The sequence below is a fragment of the Pseudophryne corroboree genome, chromosome 2, assembly GCF_028390025.1.
Source record: "Pseudophryne corroboree isolate aPseCor3 chromosome 2, aPseCor3.hap2, whole genome shotgun sequence".
NCBI lineage: Eukaryota > Metazoa > Chordata > Amphibia > Anura > Myobatrachidae > Pseudophryne > Pseudophryne corroboree.
In genome coordinates, this window is record NC_086445.1 from 355197602 (window position 1) to 355215112 (window position 17511).

The 17511-nt window shown below is 48.4% G+C and overlaps 1 protein-coding gene across 3 annotated transcripts in view; it reads left to right on the forward strand.

The window, feature by feature from the left end:
* PCID2 (PCI domain containing 2) overlaps positions 1-17511 on the forward strand; it is a 152878-nt gene that overhangs the window by 20279 nt on the left and 115088 nt on the right. For all 3 annotated transcript variants that reach the window (XM_063953121.1, XM_063953122.1, XM_063953123.1), the window contains one exon: positions 2951-3040. In XM_063953121.1, the coding sequence (XP_063809191.1) occupies positions 2951-3040 (90 nt within the window). The remainder of the gene's footprint in view (positions 1-2950; positions 3041-17511) is intronic.

Below are 17511 nucleotides of genomic sequence, written 5' to 3' on the forward strand. Positions count from 1 at the left end.
TGTCTCTCCTGTGGTGATTACAGAGTGCTCATCTTCTAGAGGGCCGCAGATTCGGCATTCAGGATTGGATGCTGGTGACCACGGAGGCCAGCCTGAGAGGCTGGGGAGCAGTCACACAAGGAGTGTGATCAAGTCTGGAGAATTCTCTCCACATAAATATACTGGAGCTAAGAGCAAATTTATAATGCTCTAAGCTTAGCAAGACCTCTGCTTCAAGGTCAGCCGGTATTGATCCAGTGGGATAACATCACGGCAGTCGCCCACGTAAACAGAAAGGGCGGCACAAGAAGCAGGAGGGCAGTGGCAAAACTGCAAGGATTTTTCGCTAGGCGGAAAATCATGTGATAGCACTGTCAGCAGTGTTCATTCCGGGAGTGGACGACTGGGAAGCAGACTTCCTCAGCAGGCACGACCTCCACCCGGGAGAGTGGGAACTTCATCGGGAAGTTTTCCGCATGATTGTGAACCGTTGGGAAAGACCAAAGGTGGACATGATGGCGTCCCGCCCGAACAAAAAATGGGACAGGTATTGCGCCAGGTCACGAGACCTTCAGGCGATAGCTGTGGACGTCCTGGTAACACCGTGGGTGTAACAGTCGGTGTATGTGTTCCCTCCTCTGCTTCTCATAACCAAGGTATTGAGAATTATAAGACATAGAGGAGTAAGAACTATACTCGTGGCTCCGGATTGGCCAAGAGGGACTTGGTAACCGGAACTTCAAGAGATGCTCACAGAGGACTAATGGCCTCGGGAGCTAAGAAGGGATTTGCTTTCAGCAAGTACCATGTCTGTTCCAAGAGGAACCGTGGCATCGGCCTTTAAGAAAGGACCTGCTCCAGCAGGGACCTTGTCTGTTCCAAGACTTACCGCGACTGCGTTTGACGGCATGGCGGTTTGAACGCCGGATCCTAAGGGAAAAGGCATTCCGGATGAGGTCATACCTACCCTGGTCAAAGCCAGGAAGGAGGTGACCGCACAACGTTATCACCACATGTGGTAAAAATATGTTGCGTGGGTGAGGCCAGGAAGGCCCCACGAAAAAATTTCAACTAGGTCGATTTCTGCACTTCCTGCAAACAGGAGTGTCTATGAGCCTCAAATTGGGGTCCATTAAGGTTCAAGTTTCGGCCCTATAGATTTTCTTCCAGAAAGAATTGGCTTCAGTTCCTGAAGTCCAGACGTTTGTCAAGGGAGTATTGCATATACAGCCCTTGTGTGCCTCCAGTGGCATCGTGGGATCTCAACGTAGTGTTGGGATTCCTCAAATCATATTGGTTTGAACCACTCAAATCTGTGGATTTGAAATATCTCACATGGAAAGTGACCATGCTGTTGGCCCTGGCCTCGGCCAGGCGATTGTCAAAATTGGCGGCTTTGTCTTACAAAAGCCCATATTTGATTTTCCATTCGGACAGGGCAGAACTGCGGACTCGTCCCCAGTTTCTTCCTAAGGTGGTGTCAGCGTTTCACCTGAAACAACCTATTGTGGTGCCTGCGGCTACTAGGGACTTGGAGGACTCCAAGTTGCTAGACGTTGTCAGGGCCCTGAAAATATATATATATATATATATATATATATATATATATATATATAATTCCAGGACGGCTGGAGTCAGAAAGTCTGACTTGCTGTTTATATTGTAGGCACCCAAAAAAAACTGGGTGCTCCTGCTTCTAAGCAGACTATTGCTCGTTGGATTTGTAGTACAATTCAGCTTGCACATTCTGTGGCAGGCCTGCCACAGCCAAAATCTGTAAATGCCCTTTCCACAAGGAAGGTGGGCTCATCTTGGGCGGCTGCCCGAGGGGTCTCGGCTTTACAACTTTGCCGAGCAGCTACTTGGTCAGGGGCAAACACGTTTGCAAAATTCTACAAATTTGATACCCTGGCTGAGGAGGACCTGGAGTTCTCTCATTCGGTGCTGCAGAGTCATCCGCACTCTCCCGCCTGTTTGGGAGCTTTGGTATAATCCCCATGGTCCTGACGGAGTCCCCAGCATCCACTAGGACGTTAGAGAAATAAGATTTTACTTACCGGTACTTTACGTACCCTATCACAGCAGGTAAACAGCAGTCTATTGTGCACCCTTAACCCCTCCCATCCGGTATCTCACTTACTGTTTGGCAGCATCGGATAGGAAAGGGGAAGGCTGTGACGCTGCCGGGCTTGCCTCCAGTGGTAGGGTGGGCTAGGGTTGAAGTGGCAGGGACGTCTCTCACAGGGTGGGTCAGGGTCGAGGTGGAGGGGGGTGGCCAGTATTCTTCTTCCAGTTGGGGCAGCTCCGAACAGTGAGCTGCACTGTAACCCAGCCAATAAGCCGCAATGTGCTGACATCTGCGTCATTGCTGCACAACTTTAGGGCACATCACTGCTGGGCGGCATAGAAAGTTTGCCGGATGGACTGCCCGAGAAATTTCGCGTGGGGGAACACTGCACACTGATAGAGCCCTGGTCTGAACCAAATCTGCGATCCCAATGTGAGGGAGCAATGCTAATTGCTATGCCATTGTGTCCTCTTCATGCTAGAGGTTTATACAGGGATAAGTATTCTGGGGGAAGGGGATCATTGACCAAGCCATACACCTTTTTCATGAACATGCCATATAATATTGGAGACTGGTTTTGGCTTTCAGTCTCATATTTAGAGTTTATCATGTGAAGCAATTTGCTTGATGTCTAAGCAGAATGATTACTCTCACAGTTATGTGACTGAAAATCACTCAATGGAAAACCAAAGTAGAAGACATATTGATCTGTCAATTAATCTTACTATATAATAATTTAAATCAATTCAGAATACAAATACCTTATTCAATAGAGTAATTATTTGTAGTCCTAATGTGAAAAATACCATGCCTTTATCATTTTGTAATATTTATTTTGTGAACAACATATAATTAGCTAAAACTCTGCAGTGATTGTCCTGGTATGTTGGTGTATTAATGCAGGTGTCGGAGGCTATTGAATCGAAAAATGGTTTCAGTTTCTCGGACCTGGTTTCATTTCGACATCCTCACATTGCAAACCCCAGACTACAGGTAGGAGAGATCACCCTTGTGCCCTTAGTACACTTTTGGGGCTGCTGGGGTTTCTTTCTTTTTTGTAAATTGTGTACAAGTTCTTAAGGATTATTTTTCTTTGTGGTATATTTAATGATTTTGTGATGCTGTTTCATCATATTACTTTGCTCTTTTTAATTTTATTTTATTTGTGTCATTTAAAGGGATTTCTAATTTATATAGGGAAGGGAGGAGATTTAGAGTACTTTTGTGGGGGTTTTCCTAGGAATCCCATCATTTCCTTTACTTAGAAGGGGATCCGGTCTGAAGATCGACAGTATCTAGGTCGACAATGTTTATGTCGACCACTATAGGTCGACAGTCACTAGGTCGACATGGATGGAAGGTCGACAGGTCTAAAGGTCGACATGAGTTTTTCAAAAAATTTTCTTTTTTTGAATTTTTTCATACTTAACGATCCACGTGGACTACGATTGGAACGGTAATCTGTGCCGAGCGAAGGCACCATGCCCGAAGCATGGCGAGCGAAGGCGGTGCACTAATTTGGGATCCCGGTCACTCTACGAAGAAAACGACACCAAAAAAAAAAAAACCCTCATGTCGACCTTTAGACCTGTCGACCTAGAAACCCTGTCGACCTTCCATCCATGTCGACCTAGTGACTGTCGACCTATAGTGGTCGACCTAAACATTGTCGACCTAGATACTGTCGATTTGATGAACCACACCCACTTAGAAGTGTCTGGACACTTAATATAAAACTGGAGAGGTGAAGAGGGCACAGCGGTGGTCAGTAGGCAGCTTTCACTAACAGTGCTGTAGAGAGACACGGAGTGCCATAGGTGGTTAACCCTCACCAATTTACTCTGATAGGACAGGGAGGGTATTTTGTTAATTTCAGTATTATAGTGGGAAACCATTGGAGAATGAGACACGAGACATTAGGATCAGCACTCATGGTACTGGTGATCTTTTGCTTGAATATCTGGTAAAATATGTAAATCAGAATGTCATTAATGTAATAACTGTGCTGTGTTAATACAGAAGTGGTCTATGGGGGTGATACAGACCTGATCGCTGAGCTGCAAACTTTGCTGTCCTGCGTTTGGATAGTTGCTGCGCTGTGCAAGTGTGCGATCCAATGTGTACACAGAGCTGCAAAAATCCACTTTGTGCAGTCTTTGCGCAGCCCAGGGCTAACTCCTACAGTGCGATGAGAAGAGGCTGATCATGGCCGGAACTGACGTCAGACACCCTTCTTAAAAACGCTTGGACACTTCTGCGTTTTTCCGGACACTCCCAATTACCACCCACAAACGGCTTCTTCCTGTCAATCACCTTGCGAACGCCCGTGTGATCAGATTTTTCGCACCATTCCGTCGCTGACCGGCGATGCCCTTTGTTGTTGTCCAAAGCGCGTGCGCATTGCAATGTATACGCATCCGCAGTTACTACCTGATCGCCCGCTGTGTGAAAACGCACAGCAGCAATCAGGTCTGGATCACCCCCTGTGTTCTGAGTAAGTGTAGACTTATGCAGTAATAAAACATGCAGCAAAGGCTTAAAATGGGAAATCTTGTTCTCTGCTGGGACCAGCATTTTGTAATAACTATTGCAGAGTGGCTAAGAGGTCATGTTCAGGAGTTTTATTAGAAACATTGTTACCCCCCAGTTCTTTGTGCATATAACTATTAATTATTGACTTCATTCTCATATGGGAGTGTCACACAGTCCCCCATACCCTGTAACTATGGGAATCCAGATATAGTGATCGCAGTGTGTAAGGAAAGTGTTTCTTGGGGGTAGTTTGTGTGCAAAATCACAGCCTTTATACTGTAAATAAAGTTATGCATTATGTAATACCAAATTCAGATAGAAATACAATGCCTTAAGACCAATAAAAGTAGCAGTGGTCATGGAGAACAAGCTTAATATCTACTCCCCATTAAGTTCATGAGTAAGGACCTGTACATTCAGCAGATACACAAAGACATATACAGTATAACCTGCTTAGTGTCATCTTCCAACCATTTACAATAGACACAAAATCTGAGAAAAAGCTTCTCACTCTACATAAAAAAGGATTACTGTATACCAAGGTATCCACCAAACAATATAATTTATCCTTCGCAAACAACTTAGATTATCGTTTTTCTAGTGTCGTCCAAAAATGCGCAAAAATCCCATTAATCTTCCCGGCGTTCCTAAAAATTTTGAAATACATTCTCTCACCTCAAATGTGTCGTTCTACATAGATTTCCTTCCTTCAAACCACAAACAATTACACCCATCATATATTTGCAACACCAATCACATTTGATAGATTTTGACACTATTCACTGGGAATATTATTACCAAATAGCTACTAGTCATATTATATATAATATATTATACACCCACAAGGATGTAATAGTGAGATATATTTTAAGAAATCCTTTCATTATCCAGAGCGCATATTATATACTGTGACATAATTAGTTTTTGCTAGAGGATTAATATTGCTCTGAATAAAGAGAGAGTTAGAGGTCTATATATAGGCACCGGGATCCTAGACACTCCGGGTAGAGATCTGCAGGACTTTCCCTATAAGACCCCGCCGTGAATTGGTCCAATGTCCTGTCATGGATGAGGAGAAACAGGTGACCTCAGCAGAGTTGCTCCTTGAGGACCAAGGTTAGGAACCACTGGTTTAGACACCAAAGGACATTCCCACCTTTTTATAACTCACTGGGGGGAATTCAGTGTAACACAAAGGATGATATGTGATGTTCCGGAACAGTCCATCATGCATGCTGGCATCTCAAGTTTTCCCCCCGCACCATATAGAGGTGCAAGGGAAAACTTGTGATGTTGTCTCTGTCGTTGATACACAGCCCACATCATGTTGACTTGAATTCCGACATTTTTAAGGCAACCTCTACAACCAAAAATTCATAGGAAACCTGATTACAAAGTAAACAGGTGGTGACAGTAATTTTAAACTCTTAAAAAAAAAAAAAGATAGAAAGAAAAGAAAATGGTTTTAGGGGGTTATTAAGGTTTGTTAGCAAACCAGAAAAGTTAGCAATTTGCCAAAACAATGTTGCACTGCAGTTGGGACAGATGTAACGTGCAGAGAGATTAAGATTTGGGTGGGTTATATTGTGTCTGTGCAGAGTAAATACTGGCTGCTTAATTTCTACACTGCAATTTAGATTTACGTTTGGACACACCCCACCCAAGTCTTAGCTCTTTCTGCACATGTTACATCTGACTCACCTGCAGTGCAACATGGGGGTAAATTTACTAAGATGGGAGTTCTATTTAAGATGGGATGTTGCCCATAGCAACCAATCAGATTCTACTTCTCATTTATCTAGAACCTTCTTGAAGATAATACCTGGAATCTGATTGGTTGCTGTGGGCAACATCACATCTTAAATAGAACTCCCATATTAGTAAATTTACCCCATGGTTTTGACCAATTGCTAACTTTTTTGCGTTACTTACAATCCTTAATAATGCCCTTATCGCTTAAAAATCGCTAGCACCAAATTGATTAAACAACTGCTCTGAACTTTTACTACCCTGGATTCTGTGAGGGTCTTCACAGTACATTTTTTTTTTTTTTTTGCACTTTTTATTATTTCTTATTTTATTATTAGATTTCATTGTTGAATGTACATATCAGTACATGAGCACTACTACCTTTTAATTTGCTGGATTGACTCACTTATATTATGGTCAACTACCACCCTACACCATTCCAAACAGTCTCTCCATTTACTGACGGTATGTATCATAGCAATTGTATCCTATAAAAATAAGAGTAAAGTTCCCAGAATCGGCCCGATTTAATTGATGTAGTTCACCAATAATTATGCTGCCAATGATAGGCTGTGTTGTAGGTGTATAGCAGCCTAGATTAGATGTAACACATTGGTGTGTTCCTGGTTCTGACCAAGGTGCCCAGAGTCGCTGAAACGTGTTAAGCTTCTGCCAGCATTTCCGTGAACCTATTAGAGGGTCCATTGCTTACCAACAAAGTGTCTTCACCTCACTACAGATCTGCATTCCAGCATGTGGGACAGTGATTGACAGTCTACTGCCGTCTGGGGGAGGGGGCTGGGACGACATCTGTTTGTGAAAAACGGAGGCGTGTCGCTGCTGGAAAGAGGTCAGGAATATCTGTCGTAGGACAGAGGTATCCTGGCCTCTGCGACAGGTGACTTGCAGAGCATCGTGTGTGCCATAAGCCTCCCGATGGTGACTGAGTTATCCGATGCTGCATCCTAGGACGCAGGTGGAATCGCGACTGCAGCAGGAGCGTCTGCTTGTAATAGGTGCCTCCTGCTGTATCACCATACATCGCTATCACTGCTGCATTAGAGGAAGCAGCAATTATGGCAGCTCCGACCACATCTGAATGAGTACGTTAAAGCACCACAAAGGAAAATGTCTCTGGCCAATACACAGTCTCTAGATGTGACAGTCTGGAGAGTCGGATTTCCTGGGGAGAGTTTTAATGCGTTTAGTGTCTTAAATACTTTGTGTATTTTATTTCATTTTATATATATATATATATTTCTCTAACGTCCTAAGTGGATGCTGGGGACTCCGTAAGGACCATGGGGAATAGCGGCTCCGCAGGAGACTGGGCACAAAAGTAAAGCTTTAGAACTACCTGGTGTGCACTTGCTCCTCCCCCTATGACCCTCCTCCAAGCCTCAGTTAGATTTTTGTGCCCGAACGAGAAGGGTGCACACTAGGTGGCTCTCCTGAGCTGCTTAGTGAAAAGTTTAGTTTTAGGTTTTTTATTTTCAGTGAGACCTGCTGGCAACAGGCTCACTGCATCGAGGGACTAAGGGGAGAAGAAGCGAACTCACCTGCGTGCAGAGTGGATTGGGCTTCTTAGGCTACTGGACATTAGCTCCAGAGGGACGATCACAGGCCCAGCCATGGATGGGTCCCAGAGCCGCGCCGCCGGCCCCCTTACAGAGCCAGAAGACAGAAGAGGTCCGGAAAATCGGCGGCAGAAGACGTCCTGTCTTCAACAAGGTAGCGCACAGCACTGCAGCTGTGCGCCATTGCTCTCAGCACACTTCACACTCCGGTCACTGAGGGTGCAGGGCGCTGGGGGGGGGCGCCCTGAGACGCAATAAAAACACCTTGGATGGCAAAAAATGCATCACATATAGCTCCTGGGCTATATGGATGAATTTAACCCCTGCCAGAATACATAGAAAAACGGGAGATAAGGCCGCCGATAAGGGGGCGGAGCCTATCTCCTCAGCACACTGGCGCCATTTTCTCTCACAGCTCCGTTGGAGGGAAGCTCCCTGGCTCTCCCCTGCAGTCACTACACTACAGAAAGGGTTAAAAAAGAGAAGGGGGGCACTAATTACGCGCAATATTAAAGATACAGCAGCTATAAGGGGAAAAACACTTATATAAGGTTATCCCTGTGTATATATATATATATATATATATATATATATAGCGCTCTGGTGTGTGCTGGCAAACTCTCCCTCTGTCTCCCCAAAGGGCTAGTGGGGTCCTGTCCTCTATCAGAGCATTCCCTGTGTGTGTGCTGTATGTCGTTACGTTTGTGTCGACATGTATGAGGAGATAAATGATGTGGAGACGGAGCAGATTGCCTGTAATAGTGATGTCACCCCCTAGGGGGTCGACACCTGAGTGGATGAACTGTTGGAAGGAATTACGTAACAGTGTCAGCTCTGTATAAAAGACAGTGGTTGACATGAGACAGCCGGCTACTCAGCTTGTGCCTGTCCAGACGTCTCATAGGCCGTCAGGGGCTCTAAAGCGCCCGTTACCTCAGATGGCAGATATAGACGCCGACACGGATACTGACTCCAGTGTCGACGGTGAAGAGACAAATGTGACTTCCAGTAGGGCCACACGTTACATGATTGAGGCAATGAAAAATGTTTTACACATTTCTGATAATACGAGTACCACCAAAAAGGGGTATTATGTTCGGTGAGGAAAAACTACCTGTAGTTTTCCTGAATCTGAGAAATTAAATGAGGTGTGTGATGATGCGTGGTTTTCCCCCGATAACAACTGATAATTTCTAAAATGTTATTGGCATTATATCCTTTCCCGCCAGAGGTTAGGGTGCGTTGGGAAACACCCCCTAGGGTGGATAAAGCGCTCACACGCTTGTAAGAACAAGGGCTCTACCCTCTCCTGAGATGGCCGCCCTTAAGGATCCTGCTGATAGAAAGCAGGAGGGCATCCTAAAAGGTATTTACACACATACTGGTGTTATACTGCGACCAGCAATCGCCTCAGCCTGGATGTGCAGTGCTGGGTTGGCGTGGTCGGATTCCCTGACTGAAAATATTGATACCCTAGATAGGGACAGTATATTATTGCCTATAGAGCAATTAAAAGATGCATTTCTATATATGCGTGATGCACAGCGGAATATTTGCCGACTGGCATCAAGTCTAAGTGCGTTGTCCATTTCTACCAGTAGAGGGTTATGGACACGACAGTGGTCAGGTGATGCGGATTCCAAACGGCATTTGGAAGTATTGCCTTATTAAGGGGAGGAGTTATTTGTGGTCGGTCTTTCAGACCTGGTGGCCACGGCAACAGCTGGGAAATACACGTTTGTACCCCAGGTCGCCTCTCAACATGAGAAGACGCCGTATTATCAGGCGCAGTCTGTCACGAACCTCGGGCAGCGGCGACCGCGCTTGTCCCTGCGGGTGGCCTGGTCTGCCCGGCGCCTCTCTTCCCCTGTCAGTCTCCGGCTTCAGCGGCGGGTCGGCGCTGCTCTCCGGCGGCTTCCCGGAAGCAAGGGCGCCGCCATCACAAGCAAGGGCAAGGAGGCGGAGCAGGTCTGACGTCACCTGCCTGCTCCGCCAATCAGGCTAGGGCGGGGAATTTAAAATCAGATACCAGGCAGAGATCCGATGCCTGAGTATCTTCGTTTCTCCTGTGGAAGCTATGATCCAGAGCTCCCTCGTCCCTGCAAGCATCCTGTGCTTCCAAGCATCCTGTCCCTGCAAGCATCCTGTGCTTCCAAGCATCCTGTCCCTGCAAGCATCCTGTGCTTCCAAGCATCCTGTGCCTGCAAGCAACCTGTGCTTCCAAGCATCCTGTGCCTACAAGCAACCTGTGCTTCCAAGCATCCTGTGCCTACAAGCACCTCCGTGCCTCCAGTTACCTCCGTGCCTCCAAGCACCTCGTGCCTCCAAGCACCTCCGTGCCTCCAAGCACCTCCGTGCCTCCAAGCACCTCGTGCCTCCAAGCACCTCGTGCCTCCAAGCACCTCCGCGCCTCAAGCACCTCCGTGCCTCCAGTTACCTCCGTGCCTCCAGTTACCTCCGTGCCTCCAGTTACCTCCGTGCCTCCAAGCACCTCCGTGCCTCCAAGCACCTCGTGCCTCCAAGCACCCCGTGCCTCCAAGCACCTCCGCGCCTCAAAGCACCTCCGTGTCTCCAGTTACCTCCGTGTCTCCAAGCACCTCGTGCCTCCAAGCACCTCGTCCCTCCAAACACCTCGGTGTCTCCAAACACCTCCGTGCCTCCAAGCACCTCCGTGCCTCCAAACACCTCCGTGCCTCCAAGGGTCTCCCAGCACTCCCTGTACTCCCAGTACCTCAGTGCCTTCAATACCACAGTGTCTCCAATATCTCAGTACCCCAGCCTTCATTATTTCTACAAGTCTTGTCTTACAGGAGACCTACAAGAATTCCTCTGGGCCTCCCGCCTGCCGTCTTAGTTCTGCATGAGGAAGACCTACATCCGGCCATCTCTACTACGACCCAGTGGCGGTTCCTCTTCCCGGTCATCGGAAGAAGCCCCGAGTCCACAACACTCCCAAACCAGGTCAGTGATAGTATACTCAGGCCTCATGGACTCGGGGGATCGGAACACGGACTCTAGTGCCATCCAGAACCTGGCTTCTCGAGTGCAAAGTCAGGAAGCAGCACAAGGTCAGGTGATGCAGTACCTCCAGCAGTTGTCCGGGCGTCTGGATCAGATTCAGGCGTCTCTGGCCTCAGTAATTCCGGCTCCTGTTCCAGCAGTCGCACCAGTTGCCGTTGCCAGCAATGTTCAACCATCGGCCGGTGTCACTCCACGCCTTCAGTTGCCTACTCCGTCCCGCTATAATGGGAATCCCAAAAATTGTCGTGGTTTCTTGAACCAGTGCGAGGTACATTTCGAGCTACTTGCACACAACTTTCCTACAGACCGGTCCAAGGTAGCATATATTATTTCTCTGTTGGAAGGTTCTGCTTTGGATTGGGTGTCTCCATTATGGGAACGATCTGATCCCATGGTTTCCAACTACACCAACTTCATCTCGTCCTTTCGAAGGATTTTCGACGAGCCCGGCAGAATGACCACTGCTTCTTCCGATTTGCTCCGTGTTCGGCAGGGCGCCCGTTCCGTGGGCCAGTACGTGGTTCATTTCCAGACCATTGCTTCCGAACTACGCTGGAATAATGATGCCCTGAGAGCTGCCTTCTGGAACGGTCTTTCCGACCGGCTGAAAGACGAGCTGGTTACTAGAGATCTGCCGGATCCATTAGAAGATTTGATTTCCCTTTGCGTCAAGGTGGATCTTCGGATGCAGGAGCGTGGAAGAGAACGTAACCGTTCGGATCGTTCCAGGTTCCGGAATCCTACTCCTAGGCCGGTGGCCTCACCTAGCTCAGATGAGCCCATGCAAATTAACCGCTCCCGACTGTCTCCGGAAGAACGACAGCGTCGTCGTGAGGGTAAACTCTGCCTTTACTGTGGAGCCGCAGATCATTTTCTTAAATCTTGTAAAGTCCGTCCGGGAAACGGGCAGACCTAGCTTGTTCCGGAGGAGTCAAGCTGGGAGTTACGACAAAAGCTTCTCCAACTTCGGACTGCTTGCTTCCAGTAACTCTAGTCTCCAATTCAGTCTCCAGGTCTTGTGAAGCCCTATTGGATTCCGGAGCTGCAGGGAACTTCGTTTCTTCCTTCTGTGCCCAAAGTTTGGGTTTAAAGTTACGGCCTATCGAGCGGCCAATTTCACTGACGGCTATCAACGGGACTAGAATTTCCAAAGGTCTCATAATGTGGCGCACGGGGCCAGTTAAGCTGCGGGTCGGGGCTCTACATCAGGAAGATTTGGAACTCTTGGTAATCCCAGAAATGCCCCATGATCTGGTTCTTGGAATGCCTTGGCTGAAAAGTCATAACCCCCACATCGATTGGAAGTCGTCACAAATTCTGTCCTGGAGTTCCTTTTGTCACACTAATTGTCTTACTCCTGTTTGTCCGCTCCGTGTTACCTCCAAAACGGATGAAGAGCACATTCCGGAGGCATATCAAGGGTACAAGGACGTATTTTCGGAACAAGCTGCTGACCTGTTACCACCTCACAGGCCTTGGGACTGCCCTATTGACCTTGTCCCAGGGAAGACGCCACCTCGTGGTCGCACATATCCTCTGTCTCTTCCCGAGACTCAAGCCATGTCGGAGTATATTAAGTCCAATATGCTCAAGGGATTCATTCGCCCCTCTTCCTCCCCTGCTGGTGCAGGCTTCTTTTTCGTGAAGAAAAAGGACGGGGGGTTGAGACCATGCATCGACTACCGCGGCCTAAACGACATTACTATTAAGAATAAATACCCCTTGCCACTAATCACAGAGTTATTTGATAGGGTTCGTGGTGCCCGCATTTTTTCAAAACTCGACTTGAGAGGAGCTTATAATCTTATACGCATCCGAGAGGGGGATGAATGGAAGACTGCCTTTAATACCCGAGATGGGCATTACGAATACTTGGTGATGCCGTTTGGTCTTAGTAATGCTCCCGCGGTTTTCCAGGGATTCGTCAACGAAATCTTTCGTGATATGCTGTATCAGAGCGTTGTGGTATATCTGGACGACATACTGATTTTTTCCAAGAATCTTGTCGAACACAGGACTCAAGTCAAAGAGGTGCTACACCGTTTACAAGAGAATCATCTCTACGCCAAGCTTTCCAAATGTACCTTTGAAGTAACATCTATTCCGTTCCTCGGTTATGTCATCTCGGGGACGGAGCTTCGCATGGATCCGGAAAAGTTGTCGGCCATTCGTGATTGGACTCAGCCTCTTTCCCTGAAAGCAATACAAAGGTTCCTGGGCTTTGCGAACTACTACAGGAAATTCATTAAAGGTTTCTCCACCATTGTTGCACCCATTACTGCCCTGACGAGAAAGGGTTCTAATCCTAGTTTGTGGCCTCCGGAAGCCATTGTAGCTTTTTCTCGCTTAAAGTTAGCTTTCACGACGGCTCCAGTTCTCCAACAACCAAATTTCGAGGAACCCTTCTTCTTAGAAGTTGATGCATCTTCAGTCGGGGTGGGGGCTGTCCTCTCCCAGCATTCCTCTGATAAGAAATTACATCCGTGTGGCTTCCACTCTCGTAAATTCTCTCCAGCCGAACGAAATTACTCTATTGGAGACCAGGAACTCTTGGCAATCAAATCTGCCTTGGAAGAATGGAGATATCTTCTAGAAGGGGCTAAACATGTGTTTACCATCTACACGGATCACAAGAATTTACTGTACATCAAATCCGCACAATGTTTGAATCCTCGCCAGGCGAGATGGGCACTTTTCTTTTCCCGATTCTCGTTCATTATCAAGTACCGTGCCGGGACTCTCAATATTAAAGCAGATGCGCTTTCCCGTTCACAGGTTCCCACAGACGAGGATGAACCTCCGGAGCGGGGTTTAATTCTGAATCCAGTTTCTGTCTCTGCTGCTTTAACTACTCCAGCTCCTCCTCCTGGAAGAATGTCCGTACCAGCTAGATTCCGCCCAGGAATACTACGGTGGGTCCATAACTCCAAGTTTTCCGGTCATCCCGGCGCTCAGAAGATGTACAAGTTTCTGCAAAGGTCTTACTGGTGGAACACCATGAGGAAGGATGTACAAGATTGCGTTAATTCATGTCCCCAATGTACACAACATAAATCTCCTCGTCTGCCTCCTGCAGGGTTACTTCGTCCTCTGCCTATCCCTGTGAGACCCTGGACTCACATTTCCATGGACTTCATCACTGACTTGCCCTGTTCCAAGGGTTGCAACACCGTTTGGGTTATCGTTGACCGTTTTTCGAAGATGGCACACTTTGTGCCCTTGACTGGTCTTCCGACAGCACCGAAACTGGCTCTATTGTTTATCCGAGAACATTTTCGTTTGCATGGGTTGCCACAAGAGATTGTTTCTGACCGTGGAGTACAGTTCACCGCCAGGTTTTGGAAAGCCCTTTGTTCAACTCTACACATTAAACTTAAGTTTTCGTCGGCTTATCATCCCCAAACAAATGGACAAACGGAACGAGTCAATCAAGATCTAGAGACTTTTCTTCGGTTGTATCTCTCTCCTTCACAGGACAACTGGGTGGAGTTGTTGCCTTGGGCGGAGTTTGCCCATAACCATTTGTTTCATTCTTCCACTGGGGAATCACCATTTTTCGTCAACTACGGGTTCCATCCCCGTGTTCCGGAATTTCCAAGCCTTCCGATAATAGAGGTTCCTGCTGTAGCGTCCACTCTACGACACTTTGGACAAATTTGGAGAAAGGTTCATGCTAATCTTAAGCAGGTTTCTGTTCGGTACAAGTTCTTTGCAGATAAGAAACGGCAAGCCGCACCTCAATATAAAGTTGGGGACAGGGTATGGCTGTCCACACGGAATCTCCGGTTGAAGGTGCCCACCATGAAATTCGCTCCAAGGTTCATCGGTCCTTACCCTGTGCTACAAGTCTTAAATCCTGTGGTCTGTAAACTGGGTTTGCCTGCCCATCTTCGCATACCTAACGCCTTCCATGTTTCTCTACTCCGTCCCCTCATACTGAATCGATTCCACTCAGCACTCCCAAGGCCAACGTCCGTAGTGGCAGAAGCTGGAGCGGAGTTTGAAATCAAAGCTATTCTGGACTCTCGTTATCTTCATAAAAAATTACAGTACTTGGTGGACTGGAAGGGTTATGGACCTGAGGAGAGAAGTTGGATTGGGGCTACTGAAGTAACGGCTCCTCGTCTGATTCGGATCTTCCACTCCAGACATCCGACTAAGCCCGGGAAGTGTCCAGGGGCCACTCCTGGAGGAGGGGGTACTGTCACGAACCTCGGGCAGCGGCGACCGCGCTTGTCCCTGCGGGTGGCCTGGTCTGCCCGGCGCCTCTCTTCCCCTGTCAGTCTCCGGCTTCAGCGGCGGGTCGGCGCTGCTCTCCGGCGGCTTCCCGGAAGCAAGGGCGCCGCCATCACAAGCAAGGGCAAGGAGGCGGAGCAGGTCTGACGTCACCTGCCTGCTCCGCCAATCAGGCTAGGGCGGGGAATTTAAAATCAGATACCAGGCAGAGATCCGATGCCTGAGTATCTTCGTTTCTCCTGTGGAAGCTATGATCCAGAGCTCCCTCGTCCCTGCAAGCATCCTGTGCTTCCAAGCATCCTGTCCCTGCAAGCATCCTGTGCTTCCAAGCATCCTGTCCCTGCAAGCATCCTGTGCTTCCAAGCATCCTGTGCCTGCAAGCAACCTGTGCTTCCAAGCATCCTGTGCCTACAAGCAACCTGTGCTTCCAAGCATCCTGTGCCTACAAGCACCTCCGTGCCTCCAGTTACCTCCGTGCCTCCAAGCACCTCGTGCCTCCAAGCACCTCCGTGCCTCCAAGCACCTCCGTGCCTCCAAGCACCTCGTGCCTCCAAGCACCTCGTGCCTCCAAGCACCTCCGCGCCTCAAGCACCTCCGTGCCTCCAGTTACCTCCGTGCCTCCAGTTACCTCCGTGCCTCCAGTTACCTCCGTGCCTCCAAGCACCTCCGTGCCTCCAAGCACCTCGTGCCTCCAAGCACCCCGTGCCTCCAAGCACCTCCGCGCCTCAAAGCACCTCCGTGTCTCCAGTTACCTCCGTGTCTCCAAGCACCTCGTGCCTCCAAGCACCTCGTCCCTCCAAACACCTCGGTGTCTCCAAACACCTCCGTGCCTCCAAGCACCTCCGTGCCTCCAAACACCTCCGTGCCTCCAAGGGTCTCCCAGCACTCCCTGTACTCCCAGTACCTCAGTGCCTTCAATACCACAGTGTCTCCAATATCTCAGTACCCCAGCCTTCATTATTTCTACAAGTCTTGTCTTACAGGAGACCTACAAGAATTCCTCTGGGCCTCCCGCCTGCCGTCTTAGTTCTGCATGAGGAAGACCTACATCCGGCCATCTCTACTACGACCCAGTGGCGGTTCCTCTTCCCGGTCATCGGAAGAAGCCCCGAGTCCACAACACTCCCAAACCAGGTCAGTGATACAGTCTTTTCGTGGGCAAGCGGGCAAAAGGTTCCTCATTTCTGCCCCGTGACAGAGGGAGAGGAAAAAGGCTGCAGAAATCAGCCAGTTCCCAGGAACAGAAACCCTCTCCCGCCTCTGCCAAGCCCTCAGTATGACGCTGGGGCTTTACAAGCAGAATCAGGCACGGTGGGGGGCCCGTCTCAATGAATTTCAGCGCGCAGTGGGCTCACTCGCAAGTAGACCCCTGGATCCTTCAGGTGATATCTCAGGGGTACAAATTGGAATTCGAGACGTCTCCCCCTCGCCGTTTCCTAAAGTCGGCTTTACCGATGTCTCCTTCTGACAGGGAGACAGTTTTGGAAGCCATTCACAAGCTGTATTCCCAGCAGGTGATAATCAAGGTACCCCTCCTGCAACAGGGAACGGGGTATTATTCCACACTGTTGTGGTACCGAAGCCGGACGGCTCGGTGAGACCGATTCTAAATCTAAAATCTTTGAACACTTACATACAGAGGTTCAAATTCAAGATTGAGTCACTCAGAGCAGTGATTGCGAACCTGGAAGAAGAGGACTACATGATGTCTCGGTACATCAAGGATGCTTACCTTCATGTCCCAATTTACCCTTCTCACCAAGGGTACCTCAGGTTTATGGTACAGAACTGTCACTATCAGTTTCAGACGCTGCCGTATGGATGGTCCACGGCACCCCGGGTCTTTACCAAGGTAATGGCCGAAATGATGATACTCCTTCGAAGGAAGGGAATTTTAGTTATCCCTTACTTGGACGATTCCCTGATAAGGGTAAGATCCAGGGAACAGTTGGAGGTCGGTGTAGCACTATCTCAGGTAGTGTTGCGGCAGCACAATTGGATTCTCAATATTCCAAAATCGCAGCTGATTCCGACGACTCGTCTTCTGTTCTTAGGGATGATCCTGGACACAGTTCAGAAAAATGTGTTTCTCCCGGAGGAGAAAGTCAGGGAGTTATCCGAGCTAGTCGGGAACCTCCTATAACCGAGCCAAGTCTCAGTACATCAATGAGATGGTTCTGGAAAAAATGGTGGCTTCCTATGAAGCAATCCCATGCGGCAGATTCCACGCAAGAACTTTCCAGTGGGACCTGCTGGACAAATGGTCTGGGTCGCATCTTCAGATGCATCAGCGGATAACCCTGTCACCAAGCACAAGGGTGTCTCTCCTGTGGTGGTTGCAGAGTGCTC